At 32.8% G+C, this 10,959-nt stretch overlaps 1 protein-coding gene across 1 annotated transcript; it reads right to left on the bottom strand.

Annotated features, from left to right (window-relative positions):
- Positions 1-58: 58 nt before the first annotated feature.
- btd (buttonhead) lies at positions 59-3,809 on the bottom strand. Its single transcript, XM_075300798.1, has 2 exons — positions 2,279-3,809; positions 59-2,125 (listed from the first exon to the last, which is right to left on the bottom strand). The coding sequence occupies exons 1-2, from the start codon at positions 2,812-2,814 to the stop codon at positions 526-528; spliced, it is 2,136 nt and encodes a 711-aa protein (XP_075156913.1). The 5' UTR covers positions 2,815-3,809; the 3' UTR covers positions 59-525.
- Between the last annotated feature and the right edge of the window lie 7,150 nt (positions 3,810-10,959).

Below are 10,959 nucleotides of genomic sequence, written 5' to 3'. Positions count from 1 at the left end.
TAGAATCTGAATCTCAATAGATATACATACATTGATTAAAATATATACAAATGAAAGAAAAAAAACTAAAAATAGGGCAAAATATAAACAAGTAAGCTATGTGATATATACAAAATATTAAAAGAAAAAACTTTACATAGTTTTGTTTAATACAAACGAAAGATGGTTAAAGGCATTTAAAAACCATTTAAGCCTATTAGGATTTGTACAGAAAATAAGCAACAACAAATATACAAAAACATTAACTTAGAAAATCACTGAAGAGCTAATTTTGAGAGGGGAGCAGATTATTAAGGGTGAAGAGGGGCTGGAGCAAAGGCTACACATAAAAGCAACAATCATCTACAAAAACTTGTAACATTAATTTCTAAGGATATCATCCAAAAACGATTTTGTTTTAAACAAAAAAAACTTCTAAACTTAGAAAAAAATATTGGATTAACGGTCAACCGTTTCCTTCAGGAAAAATCTCATCATTTTTTTGCACTTTTTTGCTAAGGTTTAGGGGAGACACAGTGTCTCTCTTTAAGCAGTTGCATGATGAGGATGCTGATAGGCTGCTGCTGCCGCCCAGGGATTATGAGGATGATGATGGAAAGCTGACGTGGCTCCTGGATATGACGAAGTGGCCGTAAAATCAGCATATGCAGGATATTCCGATTTCATTTGTCCTATTAAACCAGAATAGGTTGAACTGTGTTGCATATGGTGATGGGCATGAGAATGGTGGTGATGATGGTGAGAATGTGGATGAGCATGATGATGATGATGCTGAGTTAATGGCGATGATGATGATGATGATCCACCTGTATTGTTATTTGAGGGCGATGAGGATGACATGGTTATGCCATATTCAGCTAATTGCGTTTCATTTTGCATCGTCAATGCCGAATAATTATTTTGGGAATGTTGCTGTGGACCATTAGATTGAGTTGATTGTTGTTGTTGTTGCTGCTGCTGCATATTGGAATTGGCCATTAGACCAAGATTTGAGGTAGCGACGGTTGAGGATTGGTTTGATACTGATTGCTGCTGTTGTTGGTCCATGGAATTTCGGTTAATTTGTTGATGCTGCTGCTGTTGCTGCGTTGATTGGTGCTGTGACGATTGGTGAGTATTCCATAAATCAAATGTTGGCGGTGTATTTTGTGACTGTCCTGCATGTCCTGTTACCGATGTATTGGCCGCCGTATTGGAATTATTATAACTCGAACTTACACTGCTACTCAAATGAGGCTGGAACAGGGAAGATGTTTGATGATACAAATTCGTGTAGGGATTATAACCAGTGGGTAGGGTATCAGGTTGCTCAGTTTTCAATTGTATTTGGGGTATACCATTAGCTTGCTGTGTCGATGATGATGACGATGCGGCGGATGATGAGGACGAGGAGCTATTGTTCAACCTTTGACTAAGAGTCTGGGGTGATTTGACTGTGGTGGCTGCGGAGGCTGTTGGAGTGGCCGCCGGTATACCATTGGCCATAGATGGAGATTTCGCAGGACTGGTTTTATCTCCAGGTTGTTGATCATTAAGTTTCTCTTGTTTGATGGCAGCCGCTTGCTCCTTGGCTTCAGCAGCTATGGCTTTCTTACTTTTCTTATCCTTGAAATGGGTTTTCTTATGCTTACTCAAATGATCACTGCGCGAAAATTTCTTAGAACAAATGGGACAAGCATAAGGACGATAATTGGTATGAGTACGACCATGACGTTGAAGTTCATCGGATCGGGAAAATCTTTTGCCACAAGTCAAGCATAGGAAGGGTCTTTCGCCAGTATGCCAACGCAGATGGGTCTTCAAATGGGAAGCTTTGCCATAGAGTCTTTCGCAACCGGGTATATGGCATATATGTTGTTTACGACCTCTCTCATCGGGTCCCACGATGGGTGGGAGGCCGGACATTTCATTGGTGCAATTTGGGCAAGTACAACGCACCGAACGCCTTTGCAATTGTGTCTGGAAGGCAATGTCATCGAAATTGAAGCTAGGGTATGTTTGGCCCGACCAAGGTTGATATAGACGATCCTGATGGGAAAACCAGGCTCCAGCGGCAGCTGAAGCAGCAGACATACCAACATTACCATAATAATCAGAAGCATATTGGGCATAAGGGAATTGGGTTCTGGAAACAAAAAGAGAAAAGAAAAAATCTAATTAATTTCAAATTCTAAGGACAAATTTTCTTTCCTTTTTCCCAAAGTGAAAAAGGCTATAAAAATATTTGCATATTATCCACCATAGTGATGGACATGATGACGATGATGATGATACATACCTTGTGGGCAATGCAGCTGTATAGGCAGCCGCCGTATTCCAAGAGTAAGCTGCTGTGGCTGCTGCAGCCGCACCCAAATCTGTATGTGAACCGGATAAAGGAGATGCTGAGGTAGCCGATGCGGGTGGACTTGAGGAAATTGAGGCAAATGATTGGGCGGGCGATGGAAAAATACTGGGTGATACTGAGGCCGATGAGGCTGCCGACTGGATACTTGAATTAGGTGATGCTGAACCCGTTGACGATGGCTGTGACGGATATTGCATTTCCAATTTCATTGGATTGCTACTGCACACGGATGCGGAAATGGTGGAATTACTTGCCCCGGCTCCATTGGTAGCAGACGTGGAGGATGAGGAAATGTTTTTATTATACAATGATGACATACCAGTGCTGGTGTTGGCACTTATAGGTGATGTTGAAGTAAAGTCAGTTAATTGGGCCAAAGATGAATGTGAATGGGTTACCGACGAGGAGGCAACAGCCAATGAGGCTGTGGCATAAGGATTTAGATAATTGCAAGCGGCATCAATCATGATGATGGTGTTTTTTTTTTTTCTTTATCGAGTCGAGAGTTTTTTTTTTAATTATTTTGCAATCCCCTTAAGATTGCTCCAAACTTTTTTGGGGGTTTTCACTTTTTTCTAATTTATTGTTTTTATTAAAGATTCATTTTGAGGTCTTTAAATTTATGGCACTTGTCTTTAGATTTGAGTTAATTTTTTAACAAATATTTTTCTTAAAATTCTTCAAGATTTCATTCACATTCTTTCAATGCTTCATAGTTTTTCTTGTTTAGTTTTTATTTGGATTTTGATTTATCTTTAACCCTTGTTTATTCCTTGGAGGAGTATAGTACGTTCTTGTTTGTGGCTTCGCGCTTTGCGGATAATTACTATAATCTTGAAAACGAAAAACTTAATTGCAGGAATCAATTTACTACTGCACTGTGCACCCAGGCAAACGATTTCGTTGTGCCAATAATAATAACGATGTTGTCTTCCAACGATGACCACCAATGCAAGAAGACTTTTAGGTCTTGTGAGTAGTATGCCTTCTTTTCATCAAAAGGTGATGATGATGTTTGATAATAATAATTCCCAATAATATGGCAACGGTGGCCTGTGATGGTTTTGTTTTTTTGTACTTTAAATTTTTTGCTTGAGAATATCTTCTTCTCGAGTATAGACGACGAACGAGTACGTTTTCACGACGATACGTCCACCGGTAATTATCGATGCCGACTGAATGCTTAAACGCTGCGAGAGAGCTGACTAACGTCCATACGAATTGCCAAACACACACAGTAAACGAAGTATGCTTCTTCTTCTTCGTGTGCCTGCTGAATGTATTCCTCTTCTTCTTCTAGTTGTTTGTCTCGTCAACAAATGCTGCTGCCTTGATGACGACGATGTGTTTCGTTCGTTGTTCGTTTGTCGATAGACTAAAGAGAGAAGTGTGTGGTGTGGTATAGCTAGGCTGTGTAGTGAAGTGTAGTGATGAGTGTTTGATGCATGTATAAATGGTGGTGTGTTTGTGTGAAAGGCAGAGCAGAGAGTGTGAGTTTGAAAGTAAAGAGCTGCGCATTTTATAATAATAACCCTGGCCAGCAATCACACACCATTTAATCGCCTACATGTGCAAAAGAGAACAACTGCAAGAGAGAAAACTAATGGCAAGGTTATCTCTTTCTAACTTGGCCGCAGGATATAAGCACGCGTTAGGTTTTTGTTTGTGTGTTTTTGCTTTTTGTTTTCCTTTGGCAAAGCGGTAGGTATGTAGGTAGGTGGTTAGGTAGGCAGGAAGGCAGTTAGGCATTTGAGGGGAAGAAACTACAACAACACGACAAATGTAAAGAAAACAACTCTAGATGTGATTGTTGTTTGTGTTTGATATCCAAATATATTCCAAGTGTGTTTTGTATCATTGTAGTATGTTTAATGTTTTCTCTTTCTAACCTAAGCCTCAAGGAGAGTGAACTTAAACAAACCCCCTTTAAATAAAAACCGGGGGTGAGGAAGTGTACCACAAGTAGGGATTTTAGTGTAAGATTTTATTGTTGTGTTTTGTTTTTTCATGACAAATAAAGGATGCTCACGCATTCTCTTTTCCGGAGGATATTGATTATGGTCCTGGAAACCAAAACAACAAATACCTAGTTCCTCATTGACTTAACCCATCGAAACTCTATAGAAAAATACAAAAGATTTTTTTTCGAATTTGTGGTGTCATCCATGCTCATTTCCCTATATACACCCCTATCCACCCAAAACTATTTGTTTGTTATTTTCTTCGTCCAAGAGTATTACCAGAGCACTTACCAGAAAGGTTACTCCCTGTCATTATAAAATGAATAAGAAATTCTATTAAAAATAATTTTGTCATACACCTACTCACACAGAAAACTAAAAATATTTCATGATTTGACCTTAAGGAATTTCTTTGTTTTGGTATAAGGCTTAAGATTCTTCAAACATCCATGTTTAACATACAATCCAAAGTACTCCGTATTTTTAATCCATATCCATTCTTCATGGAGTTACTGATATTCTTCAGAAAACACGGCGAATAATTGCAATTATTAATGGTAATCATAGGAAACACAACTAAACCCATATAACCTTATTTCCCTTAAACAAAATTTTACAAGTCATGGTTGTTCACAAACCAAAAAAAATGGTAAATTAAATTTCTATTAAAAAATTGAAAATCTAATCCTCTACGCACATTTGTTTTCCAAAATACATACGAAAAACCTTCAGTGCCCTCTGTAAACCAATAACAAACATATCTTACAATAAATGTTTCTTATTTCTCTAGGCTATCTCCTTGAATATGTGTTTATATGTACAATTGTTGTTGCTGGTTTTTTTTTCGTGGTTGCGCCCAATGAAATAACTGTATTTAAAGGGGCGTTACCAAACACCATCGCGTTCTTCATTGTGTACCCACCATACTTGCTGACTGGTATGCATCAACAACAACAACAACGAGAACAACACCGAGGCTCATTCACTCATAAATAGTTACACACTTGAACAGCATTTATTAAACACACCACCACCACACACTTTCGATATTAACACACCAACGCTAAAAGCAGCAAAAAAACAACAACAACAATAATAAACGTCAAGAGCGCCAAGTAATCCAAAGTTGTTTTATTATCAACATCGTTGTCGTCATCGTAATGGTCACCCTGCATATTTAATCTTACAATAAAAACAAAACAACAACAACTGTTTAAGCAATGAGGAGCTTTCCTCTTACGAGTAGACTTTCTTATGGTATATAGTTCAAGAGCTTACAGTTTATTAAAATAAAGAAGAAGACATTGTTCATTAAAAATGGGGAATTTATACAGGGTTGCCATATAATGAAATTGTAGGGTCTTACATCATTATTTAAGAATATAGCACGCATTTTTTCTTTACTTCGGAAACAAAATTGTATACTTAATGTCATGTTAATTTAACTCCTTCTTATAACCGACACCATCAGCTTCCGAGTCAATCCAGTCCAGGATTATAGTATTGATTCCGATATTTTCAGGGAAGAGAACTCAACTTTAAATTTAGATTTTCATACAAGAAAGATTTCATTGTCGAATTTTCTATAATCTAATATTTTAGCTAAGCTATACATGAACAGATGTTTTTTTTATTAAAAAAAAAAAAAAAACTTTAAATCAAGGATGCTCCAACTAGCCTATATTTGAAACTCAAAGGTAGAAATCAAATTTCAAAGATTTTTCATTAAATTTAGGACACGAATATTTGAAATTTCCGTCCCTCCATTAAAGTCGAATATCTTTGAACTTATGCAAATTTTCCTTAAAGTAAAGAAAGCATTTTTTGATTAAACACTAAAAAGAGTAAACCCACCATTAGAGAAAATATAGGTTTATTTTAGAAAATTCTAAATAAAATATTTTTTTTATTGTAACCAGGACTGTGGAGCCGGAGTCTAAAGATTTTGCTGGAGTCGGAGCCGGAGTCGTAGAAATTTTGCTCGACTCCGACTCCGGCGAAACAAACTTTGAAAAACACTTCCTATCTTTGTAACTAAAGAAAAATTTCGACAAATTAGATTCCATTAGGGTTTTTATCGAACAACGAAAAACGAATTAATGGATTTCAGACCATTAATTATATGGTGAAATTTCACTGTGATATAAAAAGTAGGTTTTACTAGAATATGGACTGAATTAATCAATTGTATTGTCCATTTTTAACATATTAAAATATCGATTTTTGACCCTATATGTACTCTTGATAAAGGTACAAAGTAAGGTAACGTTCTAAATTTTTTTGGCAGGCATGTTGAGTTCGAATGTGGGCCATACCGCACAATTTTGTGACATAGCACCTACATATAAACTTTTTCCGATTTGTTTTAAGAAGTTTCTCCCAGTCCAAAATTTTCATAAGATTTGTCAGAAATTTTGAATTTAGAGTTATTTGAAATCCATAAATAAATGCGGAAATTTCCCGTCGGCCCAGATTTTGTATATGGAGATAATTACTTCAGAAATCTCCATATACACCCTATGTCCTTGGAAGCTGTAATTTTAAATTAAACCTTTGCCAACGTGCCATCTGAGCCGGTCCTTTGGGAGAATGTTTCATCAAAGCCACTCGAAGTTCTTTATATTAAATTAATGTCCATAACTGATAGACCATTTATAAATCGATATATTACCATTTTATTTCTATAGAAACAATATTCGTAACTGTCCAACTATTCCTGTAATCTGTTTTTATTTGTTATAAAATGCCTATATAGATTAATACCAGGATTTTACTTCTTAAACATCTGGAAGGAAGAATTATTTTTTGTTTTTATAAATACATATTCTGATGTGGTCTCTATATAGTCTTGTGTCGTATTTTAATTTATTAGCCTGACATTAAAATGTAGAGTTCTTTACATCCCTAAAATGCTGAGATTTGTCGTCGATTCGTATCAAAATTTAAAATTAGGGTTCTTTACACACAAAAAATTGTTTTTCTGATTCAATCACGAAATTAATTGACCCAATTAATTTTTAATTGAAATGTCTTCAATCACAGAAATGAGAGTATCAATTAAAAAATTAATTGAAGGTCAATTAAAAAGTTAATTGATCCAATTAAAAAAATTAATTGATACTATTATTTTTGTGATTGATTTTTGTTTCAATTAAAAAATATGTTGAATCAATTAAATTTTTAATTGAATATTTTTTAAAAGTCAATTAAAATTTTAATTGGAAAATTTTTCGTAAAATTTTTTTGTGTGTAGGACATATTTATAAACACATATGGCAAAATAGAATACTTATATCGGTCTATTTTTGGAACACTACACTTTAAAATTACAATTGGAATACTGTTAAAATGAGATTTAGGTACACCTCCTGAAGTCGACTCCGGAGTCGGAGTCGAGGCTAATAAGAAATGCTGGAGGCGGAGTCGGAGCAGTAGTCGAGCAAAATTAACTCGACTCCACAGCCCTGATTGTAACATGATAACACAAAATATTAAAAATAATGATTTTTTTATGTTCATATTTTGAAGCAAACATTTTGTGTAAAGTGGTTCAAATGTCCAAATGTTCAAATGCTAATTGTTCAAGACAGGAACAATTTAAGTATAGTTTACTAATTTTACAAACGTACGAACACAAGTATGTAAGATTCACTCATTTTGGAAAAATATTTTGTGCGAATTTCCTATTTAGTAAAATTGTATACCTCATTAGTGAAAAAGTATTTTTTCTCATTTTTGTTTACGTCATTAAAAAAAACTAATTAAAAAAAGAACGTTTTCTCACATTTGGCAAAATTTAACTAAAATCAATGAATTTTCCTGAGGTAAAAAAAAAAGTTAAAGCGACTTTTGAAATTTTCGTTGACTATTTTTGCGTAATGTAGAAACATTTAAAAACAATAATTATATTAAAAAATATATTTTGTTAAAGTAAAAATAATATATTATTCTTTTAATAAAAATTTCTTTATTTTAATGAAATTTGTCCTTAATGTTGGTTAAATTGCTTACCTTAAATTTAAGGTTTAAAAATCTTTAATTTTTGGGCAAATATTTTTTTGGCGGCCGTTCTATAAAATAGAATTTATTTATTAAAGAATTTAAAAACATAATAAATTATGATATTAAATGAGATAGGTACTAACAACAAAGGTTTTCGACCTAAATAAAATAGAAATTAAAATATTATGTATTAAAGTATTATGAAATATCCATTTTCTTTTGGGACATATGGAATGAAAATGTTGGTTAGTTTTAGGAGTTTTTAATTAAAATTTATTACAAACATAAGAAAATATTTTTCAAAAAATTTAAGAAAATCTAGTTTTCATAATTAAATATTGAAATTAAAAATTGCAAAAATGTTTTTAACGCCATACGAAGTACAAGTTAGACACAGCTAAATTTTAGAAAATTCAATTTGTGGTAATTTATTAAAATTTTATACTTTATTTATGTACAACTCTGTTTCTCTTTTTTAGTTTAGTTAACTCAAGTAATGAAATATTTATTGATGTGAAGGAAACGTTCTCATATTGCGAAAATTTTAACTATATTTTAATAATATCCACAATGAAAAAAGAGTTTTCTTTTCTGAGGAACGAAATTTTAAACAAGCAAAGTTTTCTTTTGACGTTAAAAAAGTTTCTTTCAAAGTAAATGAAACATTTTAGAGACAATTGTTGAATCGCTTATCATAAATTCGTATTCATTTGCTCTGAACCAAAATACTTTATACGTAAGGGGAATTTCGTTTGTCTAAAATTTCGTTCCGGAGGAAAGTATTTTTTCTTTGGGTGCATGAACTGAAATAAAGATAAATTGGCTTCAGTGCCCCTTTTCTAAGTGTATTTACCATTATTTCAATATGTAACACATCAAACTATAATAGACAAAAATAAAAATAAAAACTTTAATACGAGGGTACATCATCGACAAAACAAAATTTTGCTTTATCTTTAACCCAAAGATTCAATATGTCAGTAAATTTAAAGATTATTGCCAATATTCGTAATAATTTACTGATAGTTTATCGAAGGAATTTGTGTGGTAATAGTACACGCAGAGAAGGAATATGATCACCTCAAACATGTTTCAAGAGCAAAATGTTATTTTTGTATGGTGACCATGTAACATGTTTGTCACTAATATGTTATTTTGTCGTCAAATATAACCTGCTTGCCGAAATCAGATACATGATTTCCGAGAAAATAACATGATTGCGAAAAACATGTTACATGGTCACCACCCAAAAATAACATTTTGCTCTTAAAACATGTTTGAGGTGATCATATTCCTTCTCTGGGTGTAGATTTAAAGTTTACTTTACCTTTTATGAATTTGGGGTATTTTTTTTTAATCAAATGAATCGATATTTTCTTTGCATTAAGGATAATTAGTTTTAATCAATTATGAGTAACCTAAATCTAATAGATTTTTTGATATTCTTTAGTTTAATTAGAATTTTTTTATTAAAATTTCTTTATTTGAAAGTAGACATTAATAGACAAAAATAAAAATAAAAAACTTTAATACGAGGGTACATCATCGACAAAACAAAATTTTGCTTATAGATGAAGCCATTCTATCTTTAACCCAAAGATTCAATATGTCAGTAAATTTAAAGATTATTGGCAATATTCGTAATAATTTACTGATAGTTTATCGAAGGAATTTGTGTGGTAATAGTAGATTTAAAGTTTACGTTACCTTTTATGAATTTGGGGTAATTTTTTTTTAATCCAATGAATCGATATTTTCTTCGCATTAAGGATAATTAGTTTTAAGAGCCCACAACTTTAATGGTGGGATGCATATATCAATTATGAGTAATCTAAATCTAATATTTTTTTGATATTCTATAATTTAATTACAAATTTTTTTATTAAAATTTCTTTATTTGAAAGTAGAAATTTTATGTCATAATACTTATAAGAAAGTGGAATTTCGTTTGTCTAAAATTTCCTTCCGAAGGAATGTGTTTTTCTTTAAGTGTATCTGTCAATGAATACGGATATTCTACGGACATTATCATTTTGGCGTATGCAGTTGATTTGAAAATAGCTCTCTAGACTGAAAGAAGAGTTTTCTTGTCTGAGGAACGAAAGAAAAGCAAAGATTTCTTTTGACGCTAAAAATTTTTCTTTAAAAGCAAATAAAATAGTTTGAAGGAAATCGTTGAAACATTCGGGTTTATGATAAATGTTTCAACGATTTTATGATAAATGTTCTTCTTAAAGAAAATGCTTTATAAGAAAGGAGAATTTCGTTTGCATAAAATTTCGTTCCGGAGTAAAGTAGTTTTTCCTTGGGTGTATAAATACACAAAAGGTCTATCTAAATATTGTAATAACATACACACTCTCAGCACACGTTTTCAATTACGAATGTGTTGCCCAATACATTTAGTATAACAATGTTCCACATTTTACTCATGCATTTTAGTACATTCAAACTGGATTTATATAAGAAAAATTTTAATTGCTGTAAAAAATTCCAAAAAATTCTAGTTTTTATAATTTAATTTCAAAACAACCATTACCTCTGGTAAAGTCATAAAAATGTAAATGTCTCCAATTTATTATTACCACACGCAAAGAAAAAAAACGTTTGGAAAACTTGTACCGAAAACGTTTTTCTTTTGTTAGAGTT

The sequence above is a fragment of the Haematobia irritans genome, chromosome 3 (assembly GCF_050003625.1).
Source record: "Haematobia irritans isolate KBUSLIRL chromosome 3, ASM5000362v1, whole genome shotgun sequence".
Lineage (NCBI taxonomy): Eukaryota > Metazoa > Arthropoda > Insecta > Diptera > Muscidae > Haematobia > Haematobia irritans.
Note: the sequence above shows the minus strand (reverse complement) of the source record. Positions and strands in the feature narration are given on the sequence as shown.

Bases quoted from the DNA above. Each gene is read 5' to 3' on its own strand.
- btd (XM_075300798.1), bottom strand. From the start codon at position 2,814: ATGATTGATGCCGCTTGCAATTATCTAAATCCTTATGCCACAGCCTCA. The intron at 2,126-2,278 runs GTATGTATCATC...TTTTGTTTCCAG, and splicing joins ACAGCTGCATTGCCCACAAG to AACCCAATTCCCTTATGCCC.